The sequence below is a fragment of the Myotis lucifugus genome, unplaced genomic scaffold (genome assembly GCF_000147115.1).
Source record: "Myotis lucifugus unplaced genomic scaffold, Myoluc2.0 scaffold_333, whole genome shotgun sequence".
Taxonomy (NCBI): Eukaryota; Metazoa; Chordata; class Mammalia; order Chiroptera; family Vespertilionidae; genus Myotis; species Myotis lucifugus.
The window spans coordinates 94,664-107,479 of NW_005871381.1; the positions used below are offsets into that span (position 1 = coordinate 94,664).

Below are 12,816 nucleotides of genomic sequence, written 5' to 3' on the forward strand. Positions count from 1 at the left end.
AACACATGAACCGAAGTGGAGGGTCGGGAGGCGTGGCGAGGGAAGAGTCTAGAACCCAACAGACCTCGTTTCAAGTCCTGGCTTCACTGGTCAGTACCTGTGTGACTGGGAGCCTGTCACCTTGCCTCTCTGGTCCTCTGTCCTTGTGGACAACGGGTGACCCCCAGCTCCCTGGGAGGCGCGGGGCTGCTTTGAGGTGTAAGAGTCACGTGCAGGATCTGGGGAGCCAGACAGATGAACTTGAGCCAGTGACTTCCCTTCTCTGAGCCTCCGTTTCCTCCTTGGTCGGACAGATACACATAGCTATCTCAGAGGAGGACGGTGAGAACTCTATGAGAGAATTGGATAACATGCCCACACAAAGCCGGTGCTCAGCAGAGGACAAGGAGCCCCGTGGGCCGGGCAAGTGAGACTTCAGTCTATGACACTTAAAATCAGCCGGCACCTCGGACCAGCCCCGGAGGGTGACACAGGCCTGCAGCTGCAGAGTGGTCAGCCCGGGAGGCTGCTACATTGCAGGAGCGGCTCCCTCCACCAGCAGAGGGGCCGGGCAGAAACTCTAGCAAGTGCTAATTAGGTCAGGAGCCACCCGAGGGAGGGGAGGAATGCCTGGTTAATTACCGGCCTGCTCTGCAGGGGGCCACACACCGGCCTACCTGCCGCCTGCCCTCCTCGCCAGAGCGGGGAGCCTCAGCCAGGAAGCCAGGCGGTCCCGGGACAGGACTGCCAGGGTGAGCCGGCCGCCATCTGGTCCCCAACTCCCCGCCTAATGTTTGTAACAGACCTGCTACCTAATTGCATGGTTGGGGAGCAGCCTTCACATCTTTCACACCTAATTCACTATTGTTTCTCTGGAAGCCCAGTCCTGCGGCTGGCTGGCTGGCTGCGGAGGGAGGGTTCTGCCCGTTTATGGGGCTTTCAAGCCCCGGGCATCCCAGGCCAGGCTTGTTAGGCTCCAGCTGGGCACGCAGCCCGAGGGCACCTCCCTCGCTTCCTGCACAAAGCCTGGCTTTCCGTGCCGTCCCCACAGCTCACCTGCTTGGCAGGAGTACCCCAGACACCGCCTCTCCTCGTTGTCATGTCCTCCCCTCCCACCCAAACCCAAATCTCTCCCTGATGCAGGGGCCGGTCTCCCCATTCTTGCCTGCGGGACCCCTTGAAACGCTAGGGCAACAGCCCGTCTTTCCTCATTTCTGGCACTCGTTCCCATGGCATCGCTGTGGGGTGGGGGGCAGAGGATGCGGGTCTGGACACAGGGACCTCAGCCCTCTCCTCCCTGCCCTCCGCCTCTTTGGGTCGGAGACGCAGATTTGGGAAGGATGCTGAGAGGGACCTGGCTGGTCACTGAAGTGGCTCCCTGGCCCCGAGCTCCCTGGAGGAGCCCCGACGCGCCTCCTTTTCCACATCCCATCCCCTCCTGGTCATATTGCTGTCATCTCTAGTCATCGGTCATCTAACGGGCTCTGGCATGAACTCACAGGGTGCCCGGGGCAGGTCACTTCTCTCCTCTGTGTCTTGGTGCTGCCTCCCTTGAGGGACGAGGGTGAGGGGAGAAGGAGGGAGAAGACTGAGTGGGCAAAACACCGCCTGCGTCCCTTCCAGCTCTGCTGGGCAGGAATAATCCCCAGTTATTTGCTCTGCTGTCTCTCTTGAGCAGCAACGGCCCCTAAGGCAGACAGTTGGATTGATGAGAAATCCAAGCCGCACAGGAAAGATAGGACGCGTCCGAGGTCACACAGCTGGCGAAGTGGCCAAGCCGAAAACAAATTCAGGGGCCTTAGTCCCAGATCCCCACGCCCTTGCGACACGGACATCCTGGGGAGGACCCCGAGGGGGAACGGGCTGTCATTAGGCCCCTGGGAACGGGGACTCCCTGCCTCCTCCCTCTGGTGGCTTGGGAGATGATGACCACCAAGGCAGGCCCAGGGGACTGAGGGGAAAGAGGCTGAGAGCTCCAAGCATCCCAGCTGAGGGGGATCCACAGCTCTAGGGACAGGCAGACAGGTCCACACCCAGCTCCTCTGTTCCTAGCTGCGTGGCCTCAGGCAAGTGGCTCCCCTGCTCTGAGCTGCCTTAGAAAGTGGGGCCCAAAATGCCCGCCCCAACGGCTGGTTGGGAGGATTCGATAAGATTGTGCTTGGCACAAGCTCCCAAAGTGGTGGGCGATGACTGGGGTTCCCTCCTCAGCTGGACCGTGGAAACGCTCACTGGCTCCTCCCTCAAGCAAGTGCCCTAAGAAGACATCATCCGCGGCTGGGGAATCCCGCCAGCCCGCTGTGCGTACCGTTCACAAGCTGCTCATAGCTCGGGCAATGGCCAGAAAGCTCGGTCTAAAGTGAACAGAAGCTGGTCCCACGTCTTCCAAAGCCAGGGAGTGTCCAGAGGGGCAGGAAAGGGAACTACGACGGGCCCCTGGCCCCTGGCCCCTGGTGGAGCAAGGGCAAGGTGTTGGGTATGGGAGGTGCCGGCAGCCTGTGGGCAGAGAATGGAGGCCGGAGGAGGCCCGAGGATGCAAGGGGAAGGGGGCAGGCGGGCGGTGGGCCCTGGTGAGAGCCCAGGTCTGACCTCACACCAGGTGGCCCCAGGCTGGACGCTGCCCGCCCTTCTCCACACCGTAGCCAGAGCAGTCCCTTTAAGGGGTACCACATGGAGCATCTGATCTCACTCCGATGAAGAGCTCCGGGCATGCCCCGAGACCCTCGAAAGCTCTGCCCCCGCCCCTGTTCACTCTGCAGTAGCCCCACTGGCCCCTCCTTATTCCATGACAGACCACCAGGCCTTAGCACTCTCTGTTCCCTCTGCCTGGAATGCTTTTCCCCTCAGTGTTTGCATGGGTCCCCCCCTCCAGAGGCCTTGCCCGACCACCCTATCTAAAATGGGAGCCCCATTATCCTCTATCCCCTCATCCTATTTTATTTTCCTTACGATTGGCTGCTATTTGACATTATATTTTATAACTATTTGGTGTATTATTGCTCTTTCCCAAGAAAATGTATTGACCACAAGGGCAGGGGCTCTGCTCAGGTCCCTGCTGTACCTTCAACCCCTGGAATAGCATGTGGCACAGAGTAAACTCAACACATTTATTGGGCGAATGAATGGACGATGGATGGAATTCTGGATCCGCGGTTTTCCAACTTGAATTATCTTGGGCAGGTCATTTCACTCCACCAAAACTTCCGAACAGAGCACACACCCATCTCAGAGGGTTACTGTTTAAATGGAATTAGTAGAATGTGAATGGAACTAACACATACTAGGTGCTCAGTAAACAACCACCACCATCACTGTTATCATCACCAAGGGTCCCAGGCTCAGTCCCCTGCTCACGGAGGCCATGGCGCCGCAATGACCTCTCTGTGCCCCTGTGTTCATCGGCCAGGCGTGGAGGCCAGGAGTCCCTGCGTCCCACACAGGGATGTCCAATGGGCGTCCAGGCTTGCACGTGAGGCACCCAGCAGGGGGCTGACACCCAGTAGGCACTGACCAAGTGGTACCTACTAGAGTCCTGAGAGTCTAGGATTTGGATACCGGCCCCATCACGTCCTCATTCTGTCATCTTGGGAAGGCGACGTAACGTTTCTGAGCTCAGTCCCGTCTATGAAACCGGGATAATGACAGAACCTTCCTCACAGGCTGCCCTGAGGTCACGAGGAGATTGTGCACCTGAAGCCCGAAGGAGATGGGCCGGGACAGGCAGAAGCGTGAGCCACGGCACGTGGGACGGGGCCCCGGGACGAAGAGAGACACTCGGTGCAGAGTCAGGACAGAGCCAGCGGGTGGGCTCCGCCTGTGCTGAGAAGTGGGCGTGGGCTGCAGAGGGAACACAGCTCAGAGGCAGGCAAGCCCCCCACAGCCAGGAACCCCCTGCAGAGAAGGTACTCGTCCCCCCTGTCCTGCCCCCTCCTCTCTGCACAGGGCTTCATGGGAGACCTCTCCTGGCGGGGAGGCAGGTGACCCCAGCAGGACCCACCTCGGCCAATCTCCTGCCCAGTCTGCTCACCGGCCTCTCCGAGCTCCTGGAGAGCCTGGGAAGACCTAGAACAGGCCCTGGGAGTCGAGGAGGCCAGACAGACTCCTTGTGCTCCAGCCCGTGAGGGTCCGAGGAGGGAAACACCAGGCCCCCACTGACCTGCCCTCTGACTCCTCCACCACCAGGCAGAGGAGAGCGGGGCCGCCCTGCCTTGTTCAGCCGGAGTGGACACTCCACAAATGACTCGCTGAGGAATCCCTGCCCTGCAAGCTCCATGAGGCATGATTTTTATTGTTTGTCTGTTTGGGTCTTTGATGAATTCCCAGGACCTAAAAGAGTGCCTGGCACTTAGTGAGGACTTAGGAGCTATACGAGCATATTGAATAAATGAATCCATAGATCAATGAATGAAACAATGAATTATGATAAGTAAAAGTTCCCTGAGGGCTGGGATTTTTTTCTTGTGTTCTTTGATACATCCCCAGGGCCTCAAATACAGCCTTGGCACATCAGAGATGCTGAGCAAATGGTGTGAGAGTATATGTATGCGACCGCACAACTGAGTCAATCATCGAACCAATGGCTCATCAGAATGTAATCTCTCTGAAGGCCAGGATTGCCATCTGCCATGTTTAAGGCTGCATTCTCAGTGCCAGGAGCATAGCAGGTGTTGAATAAATCAGTGAATGAATGAATGAACTGAATGAATGAATGAGCAAGGCCCCAGCTCTCCGTGCAAAGACCACAGACCAAGAAGAACGAAACACAAGAGGGCTGCCCTGCCCTGCCCCCGGCCACCACTCAATGCCTCGTGGTTTGTTTTTTTTTTAAATAATTTGTCGATTGTTTTTAATGGTTGAGGCAGTAATACTTGGTTCATGAAACTGCAATATACAGAGAGGTGAAATAAATAGCTTATATATATATAATATATATAATATAGCTGGTTTTAAAATATTCCCTTATCATTGGTGTGCTAGGTCACGTGGGTCACGGAAGGTCCATAGCAGCATCCTGCAGGCTGCGAGCAAGGCAGGGTCACCGTGATTGGACGAGGCCGTCTGTCGTCGGAGGTCGAGGCGCCGAGAATTCCGAGGGGCACGCCTTCCCTGCGCGGTGTCTCGGGACAGCTTGCAGCGGACAATAAATAAATGACTGCAAACCAGAGAGCGATTTTTGTTGGAGTTTGGGGCAAGGACAGGAGATTGGAAAAGAGGGGGAGTTCTTTGTGTAGGGGCGGGGGGTGGTTTACTACTTTTTTTTTTTTGCTTTTTTTTTCTTTTGCTTTCAGAACCTTTGGGAAAAAGGACTTTGGTTTCTCAGAGTGTCGTTTTCCTCATTCAAGTCCTCCTCCTCCGGGGACGCGTTTAGAGTTGTCTGTTTTGAGAGAGACAAGCACCTGTGCGCTGACAACAGTCCCTTTGCGTGACGTGAGTCTTTGTCATCGGCGGGGGGGCGGGGGGGGTTCAAGTCAACAATGAAATCCTTATCGTCCCCCCTCCCTCCCCCCCCCACAAGAGTTTTGGTTCAGTTTTTGTCTTCTTTGAAACACAATGTACAAAAATAGAGCTTCTTCCTTCTTTTTCATGTAAAAATATTCCTCTGGTGCAGTTCTCTGTGCCTCTAGCCGGGGTGCGTGGGGCGGATGCGCCGGGACCGCTTGGTCACCGTGGTGTACTTGAAGGGCTTCTGCAGCTCCGCCTGCCCCTTGGGGTAGCGCTTCATGAAGTGCACGTCCTGCTGGTTCTCCCGGGTCTTGGGGCCCTTCCGCGGCCGCCCCTTCTTGGTGAAGCCCACGTACCAGCCGGAGTACTTGGCCGACATCAGGGCCGTGTAGTTGTTCTCCAGGACCTTCTCGATGAACACGCACTCCTTACTGGTGCCGTCGGGCTGCGGGGGGGAGAGAGGAGGAGGGGAGGTGAGAACGGCAGGGCGGGTGTGCCGGGCAGCACAGGAGAGAGGGCCTCCCCCAAGCTGTGGCCTCAGCAACGTCACGCCCTGGATGTGTGAAGCGAACGTGTTGTATTGGCCCCTGTTACAATTATGTAACAGGCTCCCGTGATCATCCGGAAGCCCATCCCTCCCCCACTCTCTACCCTGCAGCCAGGAGCCCCCACCTCCACTCGATCAGAACAAGAAACCCAGACGCAGCCAATCAAAACATGACTTCCTGGGACTGGTGCAGGGCCGGCCATGGGGCAGGGCCATCCAATCCGTGTTCCTCGAGACCCCTGCACGAGCCATGGCTAAAAACATAGGCTGCCGTAAACTCGGGGAACATGTAAGGCTGAAGCGAAGGCAACCATTTGGTCACCACGAGGGGAAAGCCTATGGGACAGCAAAGCCAGCATGGAGGAAGCCAAGTCCAGAGGAAGAGAATGAGAGCAACCAAGCCCTGGCCACACCCTTCAGCTTCTGCACCAGGCTGCCCCTGACGCTCCAGTTACCACGGCGACGTGGGCCAGTTTATCCCATGTCCTCCGAACCACCTGCAAGAGGGGGGAGTCCCGGCAGGTGTGCCCGAAACCTGACATGAAGTCAGCTACTCGACTGCCGCTCGACGCCACTGTTATCGTGAAAGATCGGTTACATTTTAATGTGGCGTGTGCTGCATTTCCACGTTTGGTGTAAACAGCCTCCCAGAATTAGAGCTTTAGCGTGGCCAGACTCCAGAGCCTGTAGCCTGGCTTCGGAGACTTCCGGCTCCCGAGCAGACGCGTGGCCTCCCTGGGAGACCGTGCGGGGCGAGCAGCACGAGATTCGGACTCAGGAGCTGAGTCAACTCTAAGGCTTCCTTGTGCGACCTCAGGTTCGTTCATTCCGCTCCAAACCTCGGATTCCTGGCCTCACCAAACAGGGACGGGGACCCCTGTGTCATAGAAAGGTGAGGAACGGTGCTCTTCTGAGCGTGGCGCACAGTAGGGACTACATTATGGCTGGAGACCAGGTGGTTCGCTGGTCTGGCTGCCCTCCCGGGGCCTGGTCTGGACAGAAGGTGGTGGGCGGCAGGCTCTGAGTCTCCACCCGAGGCAGCCGAGGTGCTCGCAGTGGGAGAGTGGGAAACACAGAGCTGGAGGCCTGAATTAGCAGCCCGGAGTTTCCAGCGAACATCTCCAAATGCGGGCCGGGCCCACTCCTCGTTACGGACGGATGCCGGGCCAAGTTGGAAGCCGCGCGGCTGGCTGTGCGCGGAGACGGAGGTGCGAGCTCCAGCCTTTTGTTTGAAGTGGAAAACAGGCTGGGGCTTCCAGGAACGTTCACCTTTGAGCGGAGGGCAAGCTTGGGCTCTGCAAAGTGCTGAACTTTGCAGAAAGGGACAGGCAGGGCAAGAAAACATTCTCTGGAGGACGCGATCTTTCGAGGAGGCTGCCGAGCAGGCCAGGGCGGGGCGGGGAGACACACGCAGGACCCAGGAGACAGAAGGGCGGGTTGAGCAGTGAGGGAAGCCAGAGCATGTGTGCAAGGGGGTGGGGGGAGATGGGAGTGGTCTCTGGGCTCTGAGTCCCCCATGAATAATTCTGGAAGCTGCCTGTCCAACCTGCGTCCAGGTCCCTTGGCCGGTCTCGATGGAACAGTCAGAGCAAACGAACAAAAGCCACGCCATGCTGCCTCCCCACCCTAGAAAGCCTGCCTGGAACACGGCTTTCATTCTTCAAGGCTCAGTGCAGTAGCTGCCTCCTCTGGGAAGCCTTCCCTGACTGCCACCTCCCTCCCTGGGTATTTCTGCCTCTTCCTTCAAGATTCCACTCACGCATCAAGCTGTACTGGATTCACATACTCCATCTTCTAGACCCCCCCCCCCGCCCTTGGCACCCATTCCTCCTCCCACCCCCCACCCAACAGAGCGATTCCATATCTGCCTGCCCATCAGCCCAAGAGCGTCAGGAGGGCGGGACTGCTTCTCGGCTATTCTCATGGCTCAGCACAGGCCGTAACCCCAGACAGGGCTGCCCAGAGCTCTCGTGGTTGAATGGATGTGAGTTCTGCTGGGGAAGACATGGTGGGAGCGACACAGGGAAAGGGTTTCCCTCCGAAAGAAAATAGACTTGGCCTCCTGGATCCCTTGCTAATGTCCCCCAGATAGTCATCAGCTAGGAGAGGCCCCTCCTGGGGATGCAGGGACAGAGCCAGCAGAGGAACAGAGCTCTGTGCCTGGCCCACTCCATCTCCCTACGCATTCATTCAGCATTTATTAATTGTCAACCATAGGCCAGACAGTTCCACATCCATCACTTCATTTAATCCTCTTAACCCACCGAATTAGACTCTGTCTGGTGGAAGGAAACAGAGTTCAAAGAGGCAAAAGGGCTTATCCAAGGTCGTGGGGCTTGTAAACAGCAGAGCTGGGATTTGAACCTGCATTTGCCACTGCAGCTCGCTTCTCCTCCGTCCAGCTCCAGACACACCCACAAGGAGAGAAGGCATGGCAGCGTGGGCACTGCCATCAAAACACCTCCCCTCCCCAGGCCCACACAGCCACATCAGCACGAAGCAAGCTCTAGGATGTGCAGGGCCCAGCACAGTGCCTGGCACATGTACTCACACACGCCTGGGTTTGCTTAGAGCAGTGGATCTCAACCTTCTGGCCCTTTAAATACAGTTCCTCATGTTGTGACCCAACCATAAAATTATTTTTGTTGCTACTTCATAACTGTAATGTTGCTACTGTTATGAATCGTCATGTAAATATCTGAAATGCAGGATGGTCTTAGGCGACCCCTGTGAAAGGGTCGTTCGACCGTCAAAGGGGTCGCGACCCACAGGTTGAGAACCGCTGGCTTAGAGGGTTGGGGAGCTGGGCTTGGGCTGAAATTCTCAACACCCCAGAGTTTGAGAGCCCCTGGGAGTGGCCATGGGCCTGTGGTGGTCACATACTCCCACCAGGAACTCAGACACAGATGATAAGACACCCACGCAGCCGCACCTGGGCTGGACCTGGCCCCCGCCCCTGATGACCCCTGTGGCCCCGCTGTTGCCTGCTGAGGTTCAGAGACCCCTGTGGCTGGGCTCACCCCAGCAATGCTGACTCCATTGGCTCAGACAAGGCACATCAGCAGGATTTCGGGGATCTGGAATTTGATCGTCTCCCCCACTGCCACCTCCAGCCTCCTTCTGCCCAAACTGGAGTCCTGTTCCTTCCATTTGATGTGAATCCTGATGACGTCATTTGGCCCCTAGATCCAGTCTTATTTGAAACTAGAACAAGCCTCTGGATGTTTTCAGTTACACAGGCAGAATTTTCCTTTTGTTGCTTAAGGCAGTTTGAATTGGGTTTCAGTCACAACCAAAGCAGCCTTCACAGAGATGTGGTGGTGGGCAGGGACCATCCTCCCGCCCCCGCCTCCCCCAGTCTGGGGGCTTATGCTGCCCCAAAGAGGGATCACACAGGAGGGGACAGAGGAGGAAAGAAACACCTTTTTTTTTTTCTCATCTGTCTCCAGAGATGGGGGGAAAAGCCTAGTACATAATGCACCACACTCAACAACTATTTATGGAATGAAAGGAAGCAGACCTCCTGGGCCAGATGGATGTGGGGTCCAGGGGAGGAGAGGAGGGGAGGAGGGGAGGGGCTGCCTGAGCAGGCAGGGGCTCGGGCAGGGCTTGGGCACATGGCTGGTACAAGGCAGCAGAGAGAGCAGCGACAGCCAAGGGCCTGGAGTACCCGAAAGGCTGGGTTAGGGGCCCAATGATGTGCCCAGCTGTGGCCAGGCTGGCACCCAGGGTCAGGACGGCCCAAGAAAGCTGTCCTATTGAGCCATTGCAAAGGAGCCGGAGCCCAAGCTGAGGCCCAGGCGCCCACAGGCGAAGGAGTGACTGAGTGATCTGGTTTCCGAGTTTCCGAGGGGAAGGGAACTAACATTTAACAAGTCAATGCCTCGAAGTGCCAGCATCATCATTCCCATTTCACAGGTGAGGACACTGAGGCTCAGCAAGGTCCGGGCACGTGGACTCCCTGGCCAGATGTGGGTAACTCTGGCTACAGGGTAAGTCAATCCTCAGAAAGCAATAACCATACTTCCATTTCTCTGGTGCCCGTGCAGACTTTGGGGCAGGTAAATGGAACCCAGAGGGGAGGAGTGGAGGTCTGAAGACGCTCCCAGGTGAGCAGATGAGCAACAGAGGGCTGTGTGGGGGGCTGTGGGCTCCCAGGTGGGCGGGTGACTGAGGGGTCAGTGAAGCTAGAGGCTGCGGGGATGAGCCAGGACGCAGGGCAGAGGGAAAGGCAGCCCCAGAAGAGGGCACCGCGTGTACAGAGCCTGAGGGGGTGGAGGCTGGCAGAGCCCTGCCCGTCGCATGTGTCTGAGGTCTGGGAGCCGCCCCAGGGAGTGTGGCCTTTCTCCAGTTGGTGGTGAGGACACAGGGACAGGTTCTGAACTGGGCTGGGCTGGAGGGCAGGGGAGACCGACCCCTGGTGCTTTAGAAAGCTGAGGGTGGGCAGTGGGGACAGGCCTGGCGCTGGAGCCTGAGCTGGAACCTCAGGGAGAGCTGGGGTAAGGTCTGAGGCCAGGCCGGAGGCCCGGCTAGGGAAGGAGGAGAGTGCAGGGCCTGAGGCCTGGCTGGCCAGGGAGTCTGAAGGCAGAACAGCAAACCGCAGCCCCGGGCCCAGGGTTTCCCTGCGGGAGCCAGAGAGAGTGAGGGGGCGCCGGGCTGGGCCGAGGCCAACAGGGGGACCTGCCCCTGGCAAAGTCGGGACAGGTGGATTTGGGGGCGCCCTTGGAGCCCCCCAGGCCAGCCCAGAAGACAGAGCCTGGGAGATGATGGGGAGCCCAGCGAGGGGCGGTCCTCCTGGACCTCGCCGAGCTCCCTCGCCTCCAGCTGAACCGTCCCCAATATTAATGACGGGAGAGGGAGAGGGGGCAGGAAATCGGAGCCGGCTCCTGTGGAAGCGGTGACTCAGCGGCCAGCCGGCGGGCGGGCGAGGGCGGCGGACGGCCCGAGGGGACGGGGCTGCTCTTTTGACCCCATGAGGGCCCTCCTGGGGTCAAGATGCCGGGAACCGCGAAGACCGGAGGGAGGGGCGAGCGGGCACTGGGCACGGCAGGCCGCCGCGCACCCCTCCTTCCGAGAGGAAAAGAAAGAAGGCCGAGCCTCCCACTGACTGCGAGCAGGTTGGGCCTGGGAGGCGGGCGGGCAGGCAGGAGAACAAAGCGCCCCAGTGGGCCGCCGCCCCTGCCCGGACCCCTGCGCTCCCAGGGCCGCGGGCCTCCGGACATGGAAAGTGAATCACTGATTGAAGCCACTAGGCGTCCCTGAGCCACGATTACTATTACTCTGTCTGCCCTTTGGGAAGCTGTAGTTGGTGTGGGCGGCGCGGCTGGAATCTCTGCCTCCAAACTGGGCTCCGCATCCCGCCCAGCTCTAGTGAGGGGCCTGGGGCCGGGCCTGGGGCCCCTGTCGCATCTGCGAAGCGGGGATGGCAGGGATCGTTGGGCAGCGCGCCTGCGCCTGCTCGGTGCCTGGCAGAAAGCAGGTGCTCAGTGAAGGGCGCTGCTGGCACCGCTACTATTAACAACGAGCACCATGCCTGGGCTCGGGCCCTGGCCTGTGACCTGTCCCCGGCCACTTGGGTGTGGTGGACAGCAAGAGGGATGAGTGGGGAGACTCAGGAAATAAAAACCATGGCTTAGGGCTGGGCTGGGCTAGGAGGAGTCAATGGGGGAGGGGAGGGAAGGGGGGCAATGGAATACTTTCAACAATAAAGGTTTTTTAAATAAATAAGTAAATAAATAAATGCATGGCTTATACAAGACTTGGGTAACCCCCAACTAAGTGTAATAAATGTAAATAACCAGCCAGGGCCCCGCCCACAAGCAGGGGACGCCATCCTCCTTGGCAGCTGGGTCCACTCTCCACCGCACCCCCACTCCACCTGCAGCAGAAGACCCCCCATTATCCAAGCTGGACACTGGGGGAGGGAGGGTCCCTGCAGGCGGGATCCCACACAGAGGTCCTGCCCCTCACTCCTCCCCTGAACACCCACAGGCCGCGCGTGTGTGCGCGTCACACACCAGCTCAGCCAGAGAAAGGGGGGACCCTGAGAAGCGGCATCGGTGGCGGCTCAGAGGCCTGGCACGTGGGTCCACCCAGCCGCACCCCCACCCCTGCCCTAATTTGTTACATGCAGCTCTCTTGCCCGTTCCAAAGTAATAAAATCTCCCTGAAATGCTAGAACCGTGAGGCCCGGCGCTGACGCTGACGCGGCGGCTGGGTTCCGGAGCCTGGCGATTGTTAAAACATCGCTGCAGCCCTGCCCTTGGGCCGGCCGCCGCTTCCCTGTCCCCAGACAGCAGGTACCTGCAGGCGGGGAGCCCCAGAGCCCCCTCCAGAGGGGACTCACCCCCTCTCCAGCCAGAGCTCCCCATCCCCCAGGAGAGATCGGGGCCCTGCGTTCCCCCCAAAGTCGCAGCCTCGGATACTGCGTGAGTGGGGCAGGGAATGGGGCGGGGGTGGGGGGTAGGACGGATGGTAGGGGGAGTTTCACCCACACTCACCGGGGCCTGTCTCCATCTGGGGCACCATGGCCTTGGCACCCCGTTCCAGCTGCCCAGAGCGGCCAGGGAGGACCCGCCCCAATGCCCGGAATCCCCGGCCATCACTCACCTTCCCCACCAGCTTGCCTTTCCGGTTCATGCACAGGTAGAACTCCGTCTCCTTGCCCTTGATCCGGACTTGACTGCCGAAGGTATCTGTCTCCACTAGGAGCTGGGCTTCGAAAGGCAGAAGCAGAAAAAGGACACGCTTTTTTACCAGGGCAAAGGCTTGGCCTAAAGACTCAGCGGCAGGATCCCTGACCCTGTCCTGGACCCCCACATCCCTGACACCAGGCCTGGGAGAGGCTTCTG

The 12,816-nt window shown here is 58.7% G+C and overlaps 1 protein-coding gene across 1 annotated transcript in view; it reads right to left on the reverse strand.

Moving 5' to 3' along the window:
* Window positions 1-4,796: 4,796 nt before the first annotated feature.
* Window positions 4,797-12,816, reverse strand: part of FGF18 (fibroblast growth factor 18) — a 16,711-nt gene continuing 8,691 nt past the window's right edge. Inside the window, exons 2-3 of the mRNA XM_014466334.2 lie at window positions 12,575-12,681; window positions 4,797-5,863 (exon numbers count right to left, since the gene is read on the reverse strand). Coding sequence (XP_014321820.1) covers window positions 5,597-5,863; window positions 12,575-12,681 — 374 coding nt within the window. The 3' untranslated portion in view covers window positions 4,797-5,596. The remainder of the gene's footprint in view (window positions 5,864-12,574; window positions 12,682-12,816) is intronic.